The 19550-nt window shown below is 36.2% G+C and overlaps 1 protein-coding gene across 4 annotated transcripts in view; it reads right to left on the reverse strand.

Annotated features, from left to right (window-relative positions):
* Positions 1–19550, reverse strand: part of EPB41L5 (erythrocyte membrane protein band 4.1 like 5) — a 167408-nt gene that overhangs the window by 88781 nt on the left and 59077 nt on the right. For 3 of the 4 annotated variants that reach the window (XM_070389240.1, XM_070389237.1, XM_070389253.1), the window contains exons 8-15: positions 18293–18413; positions 18086–18173; positions 17054–17142; positions 13861–13930; positions 9356–9525; positions 7783–7889; positions 6151–6178; positions 97–139 (exon numbers count right to left, since the gene is read on the reverse strand). In XM_070389240.1, the coding sequence (XP_070245341.1) occupies positions 97–139; positions 6151–6178; positions 7783–7889; positions 9356–9525; positions 13861–13930; positions 17054–17142; positions 18086–18173; positions 18293–18413 (716 nt within the window). The remainder of the gene's footprint in view (positions 1–96; positions 140–6150; positions 6179–7782; positions 7890–9355; positions 9526–13860; positions 13931–17053; positions 17143–18085; positions 18174–18292; positions 18414–19550) is intronic. The other variant, XM_070389247.1, reaches the window with a different exon arrangement.

Here is a 19550-nt window from a genome sequence, read left to right on the forward strand (position 1 = left end):
TTCTGAGGTTACACCAGTATGAAAACTGAATTAATAATACTATTGTTTATCATATTGATAGTGTTCTGGTGTTTTAGAAGCTTAATACTCTCTTACCTGTTGGGAACCATTACTCTGAGCTGAAACATTGTTGTGAACACTGTAATGGGGGAAAAAAAAAATAAAGAAAAAAATTACCATGAGCACCCAAAATTAAGAATGGACGATGTCCAGAATACATCTGCTTTTACTGGCAAACACTTTTCTGCTCATATGATATTCCCATATACCTGTATTCTACTTGTGCTTTAGATATATACGTCACTATTAATCTTGTTTATTCACTGGACAACATCTGTCAAAGACAACAAAATAAAGACAGCTGCACAAATGATTCCTTAAGGCATTAAGTACAAACACCCACACAAACTTACCTGTCACTTCTTCTGTATATTCCTACCCTCTAAAGATTTTCCAAGGTCATTCAGCATTTTATAACTCAATAGACCTTACTATAAACTTAGAAGCTTCTCTATACACCCTTCTCCTCCAAATGATTTGTAAGTATGCATTTAAATCTTTAGTTTAGACTGTGCTCATTCCCTTCCCACTACCCCCAAAAAAGCACTTAAAAAAACTCAGCATATAATACAACATAATAAACAGAAACAAACCTCAAAGCTGGCAAAAAAAAGAACAAACATTCAACAAGAACCCAAAGATGAGATACTAACACAACAGAGTAAAGTAAATAAAAGAGTTTACTGACTTCAGACCTTCTAAAATGAGCATAACTAGTATCCCGAGAAAAGGAATTCAGCTAAGGTAACTGAAAATATATTCAGTGTCATTAAAAAAAAAAAAAAAACTTCTCTGAAAGTGAGAAAAATAATCTATAGATTTAACAAGAACATTGTATTCCAAGGAGATGAAATGTAGAATTAAATACATTCAGTTCCTTATTGTTATACTGCTGACCTTCAAGAACAAGGAAACACTTCAGAGAAGAGTTTAAGGAGATGTAAAAGCACATCACTGCCAGTATCAGGCTAGCACAGAGTTCTCCATGGCAATCCTCAAAGAATACCATACCCAGCCAGGATGTCATGCCAGCAACAGGAAATGGGCAAAGCTTCACAAACACAAAATAAACTCTGAATACAGGATCCAGGAGCCTTCTCAGAGAGGGAGAACAAAACATAAGTAAATGATGATGAAAGACAACCAATTAAGAAAGAACTCAAGATGAAAAGGCCTTGCTAAAAGGCTGGGGGAGGAAGAGTAACCATTTTATATCTCATATTTTACTAACCACAGCTCTATTACAAGTCAAGTCAGCAGAACAAGCACCTCTACTGCCTGGATTCAAATCAAAACAGCACCACTAGCTTTGCTCTCTGAACTGCAGTTTCCTTATTTGCATGGAGCTCTTAGCAAAGCACAAAGAACAGTGACAAATACAACTAAACAAACAAACAAATTAAATCTTTTAAAATATATATGTTTAGTGTAGAATCTGTTGCCAGAGCCACTGGGAAACAAAACACCTGTCAGGCAGAATTTCTTTTACTAATCTTGCTGTAATTCCCAAAACACACTGTATTATATTAAGGAACTCTTAAATCTCCACGTTAATGAAAACCCACTCAATCTGTATGGTTCAGAAATGACACATTACTCTGTGGCCCTTTGGTTACACTCTGAAGCTTTTCTTTGAACTGGGAATAACTCCAGTAGGTGATAGGTAAAAGATGAAGAAATACCATGAGAGAAAAAAAAGCACTTATAATAAGTGATACAGGACTCTCACTCCCTATTTTAGAACAACATGGAAGACAGGAAGCACTGTTTTCTCATCACTCCGCTAGTATGAAAGTAACAGATTACTTTTCGTTACTGACCCAATGCAGCTCCTTTTTAAAGAAATGTTTTGCTCTAATGCCTTCTCTATGTATCACTTCTTACACCATTTCTTCTTTTCCTCTTTTCTGTCTTCAAGTCTGTTCACTAAGTCTGTGCAAGAAGTACTAATAAATGAAATGTGAACTGTCCTTTAAAATGTCACCTCTTCCTAAGATAGTTTACATTGTCAAGACCCATGAGGGAGTAGTTAGAAACTAACCTCAGCCAATTTAAAAACCTGTTATTCAAACAAGCACAGTTTTTCAGGTCAAATAGTTGTGCTTTTTCAAACAGTACTGTTTTCCATGGTTCACTGGAGAAGCTGCTCATGCAAACAGAAACCCAAGGGCAGGAATGAAAGGGCATTCCTGCCAGTCCCAGCTCAGGGTCTCTCAAGCACTGTCAGGAGCAGAGCTCAGTAACTTTCAGGAGAGTGGCCCTCCTCTACATTTCATTCCTAAAAATTTATTCTAATTAAAAAGTAATAAAGTATCTGCTTAAATACCCCATTTTTGCTCTGTTTTCCAGAGCCAAAAGCATTGTTCAGGAAGACACAGTAAAATTTAACTAAGGTTAAACCAATCTCAATTCTAGAAAAGAGACTATATAGTCATATTCACTTTTTGGTCAGAAATATGTATTTCAGAAAAATTAAAAGGAGGACAAACTCCTGCAAATAAAATAAGTTAATTTTTCAACTACATATCACTGCTTGAACGCTTTCTTTTACATTTCTGCAAGAACCTCTTCACTTTAAGTTCTAATATTCTGTCCCAGCCTGTTTTTCAGGGAAGCAAAACATGATTAATTAAACAAACAAAAGACAAAATACTTTACACGGAACACCTCTTAACATTTCTCCACCATTCTTAAAAGCATAGCCTAAAAATAAACCCAAGAAAAACTAAAGTGCATAGCTCAGAAAACACAGAAAATGTTTTTACCTAACTAAAAATTCACAGGGCTTCTCTGGTGGCTCAGATGGTAATGCATCTGCCTGCAATGAAGGAGACTTGAGTTCAATCCTTGGGTTGGGAAGATCCCTGGAGAAGGAAATGGCAACCCACTCCAGTACTCTTGACTGGAAAATCCCATGGACAGAGGAGCCTGGTGAGATACAGTCCATGGGACTGCAAAGAGCCAGACACGACTCAGCAACTTAAGACTTTCACTCTCAAAAACTTACAGTAGACAAAATCTCTCACCTTTCTCCTTACTCTACTGATTTATTTATTGTTAACAGCTTACTGACAGCTAAAGGAACTTTAGAGGAATCCTTACTCAAAAAGCAGAGTGCTTCTGTGATGAGTCACTAATCATAGCCTGGCTTTACTGGCTTTCTAAATGAAAACAAAACTGAATACGACATCGCAAGGTGAGACCAATCCTACTCAGCACCCAAAACAACTCCTTCTGAAGGAGCTCTAGTTATACATCTGCTGCACAGGAGATTATACAATTTTTTTTTTTTTTTTAAATGAGAACGAAACTAGATTTGTATGTCTTGAATCTGATAGTTTACCAGGCATTCCAGGAGGCTCTGCTTCACACCAATGGTTGAGAAGCATTACATGAAACTACACTACTACTACTAACTGAGTCATCAGAAGCAGGACTTCAAGAATCATGGTCTGAAGACGGGGCAAATCCTCTTCCCAGCAAAACAAACATTTGGCTGGTGAAATTGTTTTTAAAAAAATCATTAAAAGAATACATCAAATGGAGACATTTATTCAAGACAATCTACTCAGTCTGAAAGCTGAGTCTGGAATCTGAAACTCAGTTTTCTCTCCTCCTGGTTCTCCTGTGTTCAGTGCTGTGGGGGCCTTACTCCAGGTGGGTGAGGCCAAGAAGACAATTTGCTCCCTGCATCCAGAATGTAAATCAGCTATTTTAAATATACCTGAGAAGTAAAGAAACCACATGTGAAAAAATAAAAGTATGACAACACTGTGTTCACAAATAAAGAGTATTTTAAACAGAGAAATTATCTTTAAAAAAAAGAAAATTCTGGAGTTGAAATGTACCGTAACTGGAACAAAAAGTTCACTAGAGGAACACACAGCAGATTTTAGCAGACAAGAGAACCAGTAGCTTGAAGGTAGGTCAAATGAGATGATCTAGTCTGAGGGACAGAAAGAAAAAGAATGAGGGAACATGAACAGACTCGGAGGTCTGCAGGTCCCATCAGGAGAGCAACATGCATGTAATGGGAGTCCTGGAAGGAGAGGAGAAAGAGCAGGGGAAAAAATGTGAGAAATAATAAGTAAAAATTTTCCAAATTTGATAAAAACAGCTAAGCCATGGAAAAGCAACCAGAAGGGAACTGGACTGACCACACTTTTATCTGACTAAGTAGACTTTAATACAAAACAGTTACTAGAAAAAGAGAGGAAGAATAAAATAATCATAAACAACATATGCACCTCACAGGAAGTTCCAAATACATGAAGCACAAAGAAAGAACCAGACAACTAACTGGAGACTTTAACAGTCCACATTTCATAAAGGATAGGACTAGCCCAAGATCAATGATGAAATGGAAGTGAACAACAGTAACAATCAAGTAGACCTAACATATCTACAGGACATGACACTCAACAGCAGAATAAACAGTATTCTCAAGTACACATACATGAACCATTTTCCAAGATAAACTACATGCTGGGCCATAAAATAGGCTTTACAACTGTAAAGGGATCAAAATCATGTGAAGTACATTCTATAACCACAATGGAACAAAATAGAGAGAGAGGAAAATTTAACATACAAATGTGTATGTTAAGCAAGATACTCCCGAGCAGTCAATAGGCCAAAGAAGCTATCACAAGAGAAATCAGAAAATAATTTGAAGGAATAAAAATGAAAATACAACAAAACAAAACTTATGAAATATGATTAAAGCAGTGCTTGGAGAGAAATTCACAGCTATAAATGTTATATTAAAACAATAAAGATCTCAAATCCCAATAAACTGATATTCCACCTAAAGACACCAGAAAAAGAAAACTAAATAAAAAGCAAGCAGAAGGAATGAAATAATATACCAGAGAGAAAGTTAACAAAATAGGATATAGAGCAAAACCAAAAGCTGGCTGAAACCAAATGAAACCAAAAGCTGGTTCTTCAAACAGGCCAACAAAACTGAGAAACCTTTATCTAGAGTGATCAAGGGAAAAAGAAACTCAAAGAACTGAAATCAGAAATTAATGAGGGGTGTGTGTGCTCAGTCATTCAGTCGTGTTCAGCTCTTTTTGACCCCATGGACTGTAGCTCGCCAGGCTCTTCTGTCCATGGGATTTTTCAGGCAAGAATCCTGGAGTAGGTTGCCATTTCCTCCTCCAGGAGATCTTCCCCACCCAGGAATTAAACCCGTGTCTCTTGCGTCTCCTGCATTAGCAGGCAGGTTCTTTACCACTGTGCCACCTGGGAGTCCTGAATGAGGGGACATCACCACAAAGCTTACAAAAATAAAATGGAAAAGAGAAAAATATGAACAACTGTATGCCATAAATTAGATTATTTAGGTAAAATGGAAAAATTCCGGAAAAACACAAACTCCTAAACTGATTCAAGATAAAAATTAAATATGAATATATCTACAACAAGAAACTGAACTGGAAATTTTAAAATGTGACATAAATAAAGCCCAGGCCAGATGGTTTTAATGGTGAATTCTACCATATATTTAAAGAATTCTTTACAAATTCTGCCCTAAAATTAGAAGGAAATATTCCCCAACTCATTCTATGAAGCCAGAACCACCCAGATAAAGACAGTACAAGAAAACTACAGACCAGTGTCTTTGATGATACAGACACACAAATCCACAACAAAACTAGTGAACCAAATCCAGCAACATATAACATAAAGAAAGACTATACACCATGACCAAGTGGGATTTACCCCAGGAGTAAAATGAACTGCTTATCTACAAATCAACCTTTGTTCTTCGAGCTCCCTGAGAGCAAGGGTGACAGTGTATTCATCTGCATATCCTCAGTCACACACCAATAACAAATGTATGTCATTCTCAATATGAACAGCACAACTAACCAACCCACTCTTTTTCTTTAAATAGCTTTATTTTTGTTGTGCCAACTTTACCTGGCACTATGTATTCATTTGTTCCCTGCCATGTCTGCCATGCTCAGGGACAAGGAAACACTCTGACGGGCCTTCAACAAATATTTGTTACATTAATGACAGCAACTACAGAAATGTTAAAACATTCTAGTATCAACCCCTAAAGAGCAAGACATTACCCACCTGAGTTCTTCAGGTTTTCCTGTACCTGCTGACAGAAAAAAGAAAACATCCCATTAGTTTCCCTCCAACATGATAAACTGCTTTACCATTTTTTTTTTTTAACTTTTTGTCCCACAGCACAGCATGCAGGATCTTAGTTCTTCAACCAGTGACTGAACCTGTGCCCCCTGCACTGGAAGCACGGAGTCTTAACTGCTGGACCACCAAGGGAAGTGACTACAAAAGTAAACCCTAACTGCTTTGTAAGCTATTTTCCACTATATTTAAAAATCTTCATTTCACAAAAGTGTTCTAGGGTTCATGCCATTAAAGTGAGTAATGACAATTATTTCCAATTTTTAAATAAGGCAATGAAATAAGTATAAATAAAAAAGAATCATCTGCAAGCCTCCAGAATAAGCTGATAGCGAAAAATCATCAGTGGAGTCTATGAGGTAATTAAGGATATTAAACAAACTGAAACGGTTTCATTTATAGCTACATATTAATTTATAGGTACATCAAAACATATGACTATAAGTCAGTTTTCTGAAAAAACTGATATTGCCAATATCAGATCATGGCAATTATTTATAACTCTGACACTGGACATACTTAAAATGCAATCTGGGGACTTCCCTGGTGGTCCAGTGGCTGGGACTCCGTTCACAATGCAGGGGCCTGGGTTTGAGCCCTAGTTAGGGAACTAGATCCCACATGCTGCAACTAAGAACTCACATGCCGCAACAGGGACTGAGGACCCAAGTGCCACAACTAAGACCCAGCACTGCCAAATAAATAATTTTTAAAAATTCAACTCTGATTTCAAACAATCACAAGTTTTAGCTTACTGGTCAAAGTAAACCACTCTTTGTATTATATAATTAAAGTAACAAACAACCAGGAACATTTAAGAATTTGGAAATGTCTATGTACAATGTACACTGATGATTAAATATAAAAATTAAACTTAACAGAATCTTTAGTATTATAACACAATACAAAATAATCTTTACTTAAAATTTATTCATCATATACCAATGTTTTAAAAAATACTTAAGGGAGATCTGAAAGTCAAAAAGGGAGGGAAGATGTTGTTCTACAGAAGAACTAAAAGAGTAAGAACAAAAACTGAACACAAACTTAGCACAGTGTCTGAACTGTGACTGCTGCTGCTAAGTCACTTCAGTCGTGTCCGACTCTGTGCGACCCCATAGACGGCAGCCCACCAGGCTCCCCCGTCTCTGGGATTCTCCAGGCAAGAACACTGGAGTGGGTTGCCATTTCCTTCTCCAATGCATGAAAGTGAAAAGTGAAAGTGAAGTTGCTCACTCGTGTCTGACCCTCAGCGACCCCATGGACTCCGGCCTTCCCAGCTCCTCCATCCATGGGATTTTCCAGGCAGAAGTACTGGAGTAGGGTGCTACTGCCTTCTCCGGAACTGTGACTAGCTTCAAGCTTAACCTCAGCAACAGTATAGGCAGTTTTTCCCCTTGTATTTTTAAAAACTGATTATGCCAGAAGCAAATGCAATTATTTAAATAAGAGTACTTTAGTACTCCTGATATAACAGAGATAAGAAGACTGAGACATCTTTCCCTCCAGTCAATAATACAGCACAAGATAAACTGTCAGGACAGGGCTGCATTTCACCTTTCACTTGCAGAGTTCGTCGAGAATACCGCTTGCTTGGCCTTCTTTCAAAGGATGTTGATCTTCTTGCTTTATTGGTCTTAGTGGTCTGATACTCAGTTTTCCCACTAAAATAAAAGAGACATTTAACAGGAACAAGAGAATTTCAGGCTTACAGTAACCAGATACACAAAATGAGGTTTTCCTTAAAAGAACCCTCCTGAACTTTATCAAAATAGTCTTGATGACTCTCTTTATCACACCATTCTTTTCACTCTTCAGGCTTGTGTGAAAGATGCAACACAAGTTATATTGTTTTTTCCTAATTATGCACATCACCTAATAATATATTAAGTAAGTTTGAAATATCTGTGCTTTTATAGAACGCCTCTCTTTCCCACCCACACTCCTCAATGCAAGATGTACAATTAACTCAAGATTTTCCATTACTTTCTCTAACTGTGATATGCTTTTCAGAAGACTTTTTCAGAAATATTAAAACTATTTTAATATTTAATACTTATCTTTATTGACATTTAAATTTTTCCAAAATGCCCCCCTTTTAATGTAAGTAAAACAGAAGCTCTCTTACGTGAATTCCATGCACAGTCAACTTGCCACATTACTGATATTATCCATTCCTTCTTTAAATCATACTGAAACATGCTGAAAACTCACCAACAATAAGCTACTCTGAGTAAACCAAAACATTTCTAGCTTATGACTAAGAAACATGGAGTATGCAAGAACAATGGAATGTCAGGTTTATAGGGACCAGAAATATTATCCAGATTAATATCCCACTAGTACACCATACTCATTTTCTACATGGTATCCAGCTGCTGGATGAAGACTACTTAAAACTCCTACTAAGTGGATTTAAACTAGGGGTTAATTAATACATAAAGCAAACATTAATGTTCATCAACAGATGAAAGGATAAGGAAGATGTGGTATTGGTACAAAGACACAATAGACTATTACTCAGCCATAAAGAAGAATGAAATAATGCCATTTGTAGCAACATGGGTGGACCTGAAGGGTATTATGCTAAGTGAAATAAGTCAGAAAGAGAATGATACTCTATGACAGTACTTATACATGGAATCTAAAAAGTAAACGAGTGAACGGAACAGACTCGCAGACACAGAGAACAAACTAGTGGTTACCAGTGGGGAGAGGGAAGGGAGGTGGGCAAAAGACAGGTAGAGGATTAAGAGGTACAAACTACTTTGCATAAAATAAACAAGCTACAAGGATATAGCATACAACACAGGGACTATGGTCAGTATTTTATATAACTAAACTGTTTTTAACAGGAAAAATTCTGTTAAATTACTCCTTAAAAAAAAAGAAAACATCAAGAGGGATATGGAATCCATTACACCATTACAATATTCTCTTATCTTTTCAAGACATTACAACCAATAACAACATATACCATTTTTTCTTCTACTTTGGCCAAAGAAAAACTCTGGCAAACTGATTCATCTTTCTATGCTCTAGTTTTCACATCTGCAAATGAGGAACCGGGCTACATTTTCTGGCCTCTATGAAATTATGAAAGATACAGCAAACAGCCACAAACATTCACCTGTATCTAAACCGTGATCCTAATCGAATAAATCCTGATCGATGAGAATTCTTTTGGACAGGGCCTCGCAGGCGGAAGAAGGCATGATGCTCCACAGCACATTTCCATAAATGTTTGCATGCTTTGGGATGATCCAGTCTAAAGACAAACGTATGCTCCTGCTCCTTGCCCTGAAAAAGAAACGGATGTTAACAGAGGTAATTTTTAACTCAGATACTCCTGTCATCTGTTATTCAGCTACAAATACAACCACAGCAATATCAAGGAACAAATACTAATAAAGCATTTGGTTTTCTCCCTGAAACTCTGATACTCTCTAGAGCTACCTACAAAGAAAGGCAGAGTTAAAATCAAGCTGTCCATTTTCTCAGCCAATATAAAATTATTCCTTAAAGTTTCCTCTAGTTACACGATTTCATTTCTCAGAGATATTAAATGAACCTTTCTCTGCCATACTTCAGGATAAATGAATGTATAATTATAATTAAAAGGTTCACAGAAGATATGGCAATATACATAACAGCCTTAAAAATGGCCACATTCCTGGTCCTAGTAACCATCCTCACAGGAATCAAATTATACTAGTTAATATCCATAGCCACTTTTCTACGAATTTCACATGAATTGTCTCAATGAGTAGATACTATCAGTAGCTCCATTTTACAGATAAGAAAACTGAGGATCAAGAAATTAAGCCCAACATCACAAAGTTAGTAAGAAAAGAAACTAGAGTTTGAACCTCACCATTGAGACACCAGCACCTACATTTGTAACAACTAAGCTATAATGTGTCTCAAGGGGAAGACTTTCACAACCAAAATTTACACCCCAAGATTTTCTTCAATCTCATTTATAAAAGTAAAAACTGGCATAAAACCCTAAATGTTCAAAACATGAGAAATGTAATCAAGTAAACAATAACATTATTTAAACAGTACACAAATAGATAAATGAATAAAAGATAAATGAACTAATGCACTACTGGTGATTCAAGTTGCAGAATGTGATACATAGGTTAAAGTGAATGAACTAGAACTACATGGCTACAGATGCTTAGGTAAAATGAGCAAGTTACCAAAAAAAAAAAAACCCCACCTTAATGTATATAATATATGTAATATACATATATATGCAGATTTCTAAAACATTCTACCATGTGTCATGATGTGGTTATATTTACAAAAGGTTAGAAAATATGAGACTGATACCCTGAAAGAATGAAGAAGAAAGGGACACGCTTTGGCTTAGACGTTAGCTGTATAAAATATACTTTTATTAATTTATCTAGTTCTAAAAGGGATCTGAAGCAGCAATGCCAAAAATGTTAAATCGAAGTGAGTAAAATGGTTAACAGTTTCAATTATACTTCTCAGTATATTTTTTAATAATATTTTGTCATTTAAAATACTTCATAAACTTCATCCATAGTTTCTTAATAACCTTGATACAGGCAGAGATCCTTATACTTAAGACACAAAACATAACACTAGTCACAAAGGAAAAAATGTATAAACTACATTCCATTCCATTACAATCTTTTTTATCCAAAAGATACTAATAAAGGAGTCAAAAGGCAAACCAAGGTGAAGCTAGTTACAACATGTGTATCTCACAAAGAAGTGACACCCAGATATAAAAAGAACTTCCTTGGTGAGATGAAAAATACACAACCCAACAGAAAAATGAATGAAAAACTTAAACAGGCATTTCTTAAAAAAGAATATCCAAACATCCAACAAATGTAAGTAAGTGCTATACTGAAACTGTCATCAAGTAAAACCCTAAAATGATTCCTCAACCAGAATGGATGAAATGAGAAAAAGAACACTGAACACGAGCAAAACAAGAGCAGATTAAACTCTCACACACTCCAGGTGGGAGAGCAGTTCACTTGTGTAGACACTGGCCAACAGTCCAGCTGTTTCCATAAAAGCCAAACACACGCACATCCAGGGTTCAGGGTAGCACTCTTAACACCAGCCAAAAACTAAAAAAAAACTCAAATGTCCATTAGTAGCAGGATAGATAAATACTGGTCTATTCATGTAACTGTACACTATACAACAGTAGGAATGAGCCAACTACAGCCACCTCCTACAGCAGGGCTGAAAGCTCACAATCACAGCCCTGAAATACAGAAGGAAGACTCAAGGAGAACAGTCTCAGTGAGGGACATTTATACCAAGGTCAAAAGTCAGGTGAGTGGTTATCCTTGGTCAACTGGACCTGGAGGGGCACACAAGGGAAATTCCCTTATTCTGCTGGAATTCTATTTTCTCACCCTGGTACTGGTCATAAAAGTGTACATAAAAACTCAAGCTGTACATTTATTCTTACACTTTTCTGAATGTATGTTATATTTCAATGAAATGTATCAACAAAAACTACACAAAGAAAAAATAAAACAAAAAACAAAACATGAAAAAATGTCTTTCTCAAGACAGGGAAAAGCCTTCTGTGACATAAAACCCAGGATCCATAAAAGATGAATATATTTGCCTACTTAAAAAGTCTTAAAGTACATGACAAACCCCACAATAAGAACCGTTAAAGGACAAACAACTATTAGATAAACTATTTATAATGTCAGTGACAAAGGGCAAAACCTGTAAGAAAAAGGCCAATAACCCAAAGAAAAATCGGCAAAGGAATAGACAGTTTGAAGAAAAGGAAATCAAGCAATTCAAATGTATGACAAGATGTTCAGTATCACTCACAAAACCAGAAATAAAATTTAAACCTACAATGAAATTCCATTTTTTTTTAACCTTTCAGATACAAATGCGATTAATTCCCTCCTAGAGGTAAGCCTGAACACTGAAAACTATGCAAGTTGGTAGGATCACTCTACATCCAGGACAAATGCACATAAGCATTTAATCCCACAAATCCCCCTCAAGGACATTATTCTATAGATACTTGCCAATGTATAAATTATATGTAGTTAATAGTGAATAAATGTCAATTAATGGTAACTGATTAGAGTGCAGCGTACACTAGAACACTATGCAGTTTAGTTTGCTTTTATAAGAATGGAGAACAACTTTACATACTGATATAGAAAACATTCCAAGTTAGAACATAAAGTTTAAAAAGGATAAGCAGGAGAACAGTGCATAAGCGTGGCAACCTCTGCATAGAAATGATATACACATTTGCTTGTATATATGTATAAAACACCTTCAAAAATATATCTAAGAAGTTAATACTGTGTTAGATTAAATCTGAAATTTCATCAATTCTAAGATGTACAATTATGTTATGGCCCAATAAGTATCACCAATTAAACTATGACCATATTTTTTATCATATAGAACTGTATCTTATTCTTCCTGAGTGATTCCTTTAGATTTAGATACAAATATCATTTAATCACATCTGTGCTTAAATAAAAAGGAAAATATTTTGTAAATCAGATTGTCTTTAGATGTGAAACCTGACTCTTCTGAAGCATTTTCAACTCATTTGTCAATAATATAATGATCATCTGTGCCATCAAGACATTTCTTTTTTAAATGCTCGATTATTGTCTCTGATATTCCTCCAAGCTGTGTGACAGGGTAATGCTTTGCATGTATCTCAGTAATACAACTGAAAACTTTCCAAAAACTTGAAATTGTTTTATCTAATTTTCAGGATCTCCTTTTTTCAGGTTCTGCTAAGTAGCCCTACTCACACTTCACTGTGCATACACATCTTTTTAACATTTGACCTGTTTGCTTTTATTTATATCTGTCTATATATTTCCAATGTTATTACTTGGCATGAAATAAAATTACTCACAATTCCGTGGTTTTTGAAAATGTACAGAGTCATGCAACCATCACCAAAATCAGGATACAGAATAGTTCTCTCAACCCCCAAATTTCTTGTGCTGTTTCTTTGCAGTCAAGCCTCCTCACACACCCAGTCCCAAAGGATCAGTGAGTGATTCCCTATTCCTGTAAGGGCTGCCTTTCCTAGACTGTCACAGAATGGAATCATATAGTCATAATCTTTTAATCAGACTACTTACCCTTAGCATAATTCATTTGAGATTCATTCATGTTGTTATGAGTTTATCAATTAGGAACTAGATTTAACTGAAAAACAGATTATCCTTAGTATAGAAGGCTTTATTAAAAAATATTAGGTACATCTTTTTGATTAATCTTTTTTGATCATGAACTAAAGGCACAAGGCCATTTAGATATAATTTTTTATACACTTGAGATACACACTCATCAACAAAGGAACAAGAACAGTCTTTTATTTAATCTTTAATCTTAAAGACAGAAAACTACAGTTTGAAGATGGTGTGACATAAAGCGAGGAATTACATTATTAATTTTACTAAGTTTCTGTTCTATGACTATAGAACAGTGTGACATAAAGCAAGGAATTACATTATTAATTTTACTAAGTTTCTGTTCTATGACTATAGAACAGTGTGTTTCCCCTTTTAGAGAATTAAGTTACCATATAACACAGTCACTGTTAAATATGTAATACAATATAATTCCTACCTGATCATCATCTTCTACAACCACCAACGTTAGTTTATTCTTCTTAAAATCCAATCTGGTTATCTTGGGCCTATAACAATATGAGAATAACAGCCAGATTTCAAATAAATGTTCTCAAAGTTTAAAAAATTTGCTGTTACTTCAAGTGCATTGATCATCTAACTTCTGAATTGAAAGCTGGTAAAAGGGTAAACATAACCTGAAATGCTCAGCGAAAACATCTCCAATCTAAAAAATAGTTAAGATAACAGAAAAAAATTTAAAAAGCAATACCTTTGGCAAAACTTATGCTGCATATATTTAAGACATTAAAAATGTTAAGGAAAAAATGAAATGAAGAAAAAAAAAATATATATATATATATCATATATAGTCACAAGTTCCTATGAAAGAAATTTTCCAAGGCTAATAATGTTATAGCAGCACAGGAACTGGACACAAGAAAAAAGATAAAAGATTTCTAAAAGGCATTAAAAAAACCCAGATTACTGATTTTCAACTCTTTTCTATAGCCACTTTATGGTCAAAGACATCTGTAATTTAAAAAAAAAAAAAATTTAAACCTCACTTTATGGCCTACTTTCCAACTTCATCTCCCACAAATCCTAAGCAATCCACTGAACTTATCTCTGTGCTTCTATGAACTGTGAGTGTGAAAACAACATGACTCTCATCAATTTTTAAATATATCTTACATAAAATAGAATTGCACAATAGATCTTATTTACAAGACCTGTACTAAAACAAGGAGTAAAGAAATGTAATAGGAGAATCTGGCACTTAGGTGTAACAAATTCTTACACAATGCCGAGTAAGTGGCAGGTGCTCTCGTGTTTTATGTGGTGTATTAATTCAACAGATTTTTATGAGGTAGTACACAAGATGCTCTCCTTATCTCTCGACCTGGAGTTTCTCGGGCCATAAGAATGTTCCATCTGCCCCAGGGCAGGCTAGAAAGGTCAGAGAGTTAACACATAAAGAACTAGGGAGATACACAGCCCATCAAGGGACAATTATAAATAGGTGTTACATTCAAATCTCCCAAGGAACCTCTAGGCGATGCAAAAACAAATGAAATACTATCTTCAACTTTTTAAGGTAAAATAATTTTACATCTAAAAGTCCATTCTCAGCCCAATTATCAAGAAAGCATAAGAGAAGACTAAATAATTTTAAGGCATCCAAGGATTCAAATAATTTACCTCTAATAGTCTTTTCTTAAGCATCACCTAAGGATATATATCAGAAAAACAAAAGCAAAGAAAGGAAAATGTGGAAGACAACATAGATTCATAACTGAGGAAACAGGAAAAAGAAGTCCCAAGACAGAGAGCAGCTTGGAAGAGTCAACAATTACAACTGGAAAACAGCCATCTCAGGAAACCCTGGAGAATTTGAAATAATTTAAGATGCTGGGAAAGATTGAAGACGGGAGGAGAAGGGGACAACAGAAGATAAGATGGTTGGATGGCATCACGGACTCAATGGACATGAGTCTGAGTGAACTCTGGGAGTTGGTGATGGACAGGGAGGCCTGGAGTGCTGCAGTCCATGGGGTCGCAAATAGTCGGACACGACTGAGCGACTGGACTGAACTGGAGAAGACAAAGGCAGGTCACTTAAAGGGATGTGTGGGATGACTAAAGGCTAAGGCTCTAGGATAACAAAGGAAACATACTCCCAGTTGAGTTCAAGGATTTCAGAGCTGATCAAGAAAAAGACAGGAGCAAAGACAACAGTATCACATGATGAGCTCTACTGAGAAGTATCCTTTCACACTGCAGACCTTCCCAAGAAGGCAGCCCAGGCCCCCATGCAGGATAAAAGAGGGTAAGGAAACCCTGAGGAAGGAGGCGGACCACGGAGGGGGCTTCTGTGTCTACCAGGAGAGGCCTCTGAGCCACAGAGCTCCAAAGGGCAGTAGAAGTGTGGGGGCTCTTACAGATACAGGATTTGCTTATCTATAGCCAGCTAACAGATGTGAAGTGCAGTTTGCAATGAGACATGCAAACCACGCAGGCTCTGAAAGGCTAAAACTATTACTTGCTAGCCTATATTTAAAGCAACTGGGTATTTAAGAATTTGAGTTTGGCACTGGCAGACTTCAAGTGAAGGGTCCTGACGTGCTATGAAGCAGGAAACAACAGAGGAACAGATGAACCAGTACATTATACAAGAGCCCTCTTCAGCCCCTGCATATAACCCCAGTTTACTACTAAGCTTCACACCAGTTCCACAAAGACATTATAATATAAACACTATTTTCTGATTTTCAGCTTTTAGAAACAATCAAACAAAACCTGAAGAACTTAATCATGGTATGAAATCCAAGTAATATCTACCCTTGATGTAAAAGTAATATGCAAATATAATTGAAACATATGGATGACAGAAGTTGGGACTCAGAAAGAGAAGCATAGCTCCAAAGAAGGATAAAAGCATTAGCATTTCCTTCCTATACAGTGAGGGGTGGGATTTCCTGGTAGTTCAGCTGGTGAAGAATCTGCCTGCAATGCAGGAGACCCAGGTTTGATTCCTGGGTCAGGAAGCTCTCCTGGAGAAAGGATAGGCTACCCACTCCAGTATTCTTGGGCTTCCCTGGTGGCTCAGGCGGTAAAGAATCGGTGGCAGAGCCGGGTTCAATCCCTGGCTTGGGAAGATCCCCTGGAGGAGGGCATGGCAACCCACTCCAGTGTTCTTGCCTGGACAGAGGAGCCCAGTGGGCTACAGTCCATGGGGCTACATCCCCGTGGACAGAGAAGCGTGGCAAGCTACAGTCCATGGGGTCGCAAAGAGTCAGACATGACTAAGTGACTAAGCACAGCACAGCATACAGTGAGGAGCAGGGAGTAAAAGGACTGTGGAACAAGAAACACAAACAGCCACATAACCACATGACAGGGAGAGTGTCCATGTGAACAGTTAACACACAGAACTAGAAAATATTTATGTTAAGTACGTATTTTGGCATATGTTGAAACTAACAGAAAATGCAATTAAGAGTTTTAAACACTGGCTTGGAGAAGCAGGATTATAGATAAATAGGAGGATAACAGGAGAGAGTTGCAATTCACTTACAAGCTTGTCAGAACTATGTCCAAATTCTATTTTATGTTCTAACTTCATATAAGTGTTTTTATTCATTTAAAAAAACAAAACAACAGTAATTATCTTTGACATTAACTCTGCTTACCAAAAAAATAAGCCAATTTTGGTCTCTCCTTCAAAAACAAGGACTCCTGTTGGGGTCAGTCCCAAGCTGTAGTCATTCCCATCTCTGGCCTAATTTCAGGGGAGCAATATGTGTTAGCTTTATCTGTATAAAGCAGGGTTCACATTTTCAAAGGACTGTTTTTCTTTTCATACTGAATTATATTAATTACATACAGGCTAATATTAATGTGGAAGGTGCTTTCAACAATTAAAACATCCAAAATAACATTCTTAGGAAAACTCATCCAGATTTAGTTCATTGAGATACTATAGTTTTAACGTATGTGTTCACTGGAAGACATACAGGTAGTGATACTGCCACACAGAAGAAAGTTTTCCAGAGTCTTCCCAAATCTAGTCACAGATTTTGAAAAAAAACTGCATTTCTGGGAAAATTGAGCTTTTAAAACTAGAAATAACTTATCACTCTGTAAGTTATACTAGACTAGAGCTTATCAATGCAGAAGAGCATGGCAACCCACTCCAGTATTCTTGCTTGGAGAATCCTATGGACAGAGGATCCCTCAAGCTAAAAGTCAATAGGGTCACAAAGAGTCAGACGTGACTGAATCGACTTAGTATGTACGCAGGCACAGCTTGCCTCATCAAAATCATCAGCTTGCATCAAAGTCCCCTCAAGCTACAAATCTTCAACTTTTCTAAATTATTTTCATTTTTACAGAGCCTACTCAAGCTTACATGATAAAAGATGATATGAATATGAAGTGAAAGAAAAAAAAGTGATTCAAAAACTTAAAAAAAGAAAACAACAGTGACAACTTAAAACCACAGACACCTTTTTGGAAATTTTGGCTGTCTTCTTTCTTATAACAAGTTTTTGTGTGAGACTCTCATCATTCAGTATTTATTCTCAATCTTCATAACCACACATCCAAAGTACCCAGTAGAGCCCCTGCAAATTATACACTCTCCTTCATACTAAGAGATTCCATAGTTACCTTGAGTCTTGAAGGAATAACTTTCTTAAAAAGCATCACATCACAGTGCTTACCTTAACCACATGCATATCAACCCCATACATTTCTAACCACTTGGCTTTATTCAGATAATTGGTTTCAGCTTGTGCTGGGGTCTGACCTCTGAAATGTAAAAAATAATAAATTTTAAGATGATTATAAATATACAATGAATTCTATGCTAAGTAAGAGAAACAGAAGAAAACAAATGTGAAATCACTGTTGTGGTGATGTTAAAGTACCTGTATTCTTTCCATTTCTCAAATATAGCGAGCTCCATCTCTTCTGTCTGAATAGGCACAAACCGGAACTCAGACACAAGTTCAGGACTGTGCTCAGCAAGGTCATAGTCACCAAGTTCAGCTACAAATGTTAAGTTTCACAAGGTTATGTTTTCTTAATAAGTTTACTTCCTGCTGAATCCTTCTTCAATACCCACTTATTAATAGAAGATTAGACTTTCTTAAACTACAAGGCATTCATAACACCCAGACCATTACCAAAAATAAATCCAGCTTAGACTTGTGACTTATCTGTCTATATGCACAAATCATATAATTGTGGCTAGTAGTATATTTTCAATTAAATGTCTTACTCCTAATTGAGTCATACTGTACAATGCTTAGCTTCTGACAATCTTTTAGCCTTACACAGAGAAATAGCTTTTGACTGTATATTGACTGTATTTTGACTGTATATTTTGTACAAACAAAAATATTCAGCAATCCTTTTAAAAAAACAATTAGCTAGCATCTACTAAGAAGCTATTATGCACAGAACATGACATTAAACATCACTGTAAGATATAATTGCTGTCCCCCTGGAATTTTAAATTATTAATCCCAAAGAAATAAAAAAGAAAAGTTACTGGATAGTGCACACACATTTATGTGTCCATCTGCGGTTATCTCTGTACTGGGTTTGGGAATGGAGGGAAAATGATGATTCTCATTTTCTGTTCTTTAGAACGTTTTCCTTTAAAAATATTTTACTTAAATTAAAACACTTTCATTTTGATAAAGAATTCGGCCATGGAGAGAAAAAGTACGAGTCCTACTTTGAGATAATCCTAAAAATGGTAATAACTTACATTTTACTAAGCATCTAATCTACTTTACACAATAGTCATATTGCAGACATACTGTCATGTAACTTCACAACAACCTTGGAAAATATTCTCACTTCCACTTCACTTGAAGAAATTGCTCTTCTGTCTGGAACATAAGTTTGTTTTTTCTTTTTTTAACTTTTTGTTTTATACTGGAGTATAGCCAATTAACAATGTTGTGCTAGTTTCTGGTAGACAGCAGAGTGACTCAGCCATACACATACATGTATCCATTCTCCCCTAAACGCCCCTCCTCTCCAGGCTGTCACATAACACTGAGCAGAGGTCCCTGTGCTGTTCAGTAGACCCTTGTTGGTTTTTCATTTTAAATATAGCAGTGTGTACATATGGATCCCAAACTCCCTAACTATCCCTTCCTCCCATTCTTTCCC

Source organism: Bos mutus, chromosome 2, assembly GCF_027580195.1.
Source record: "Bos mutus isolate GX-2022 chromosome 2, NWIPB_WYAK_1.1, whole genome shotgun sequence".
NCBI classification, from domain to species: domain Eukaryota; kingdom Metazoa; phylum Chordata; class Mammalia; order Artiodactyla; family Bovidae; genus Bos; species Bos mutus.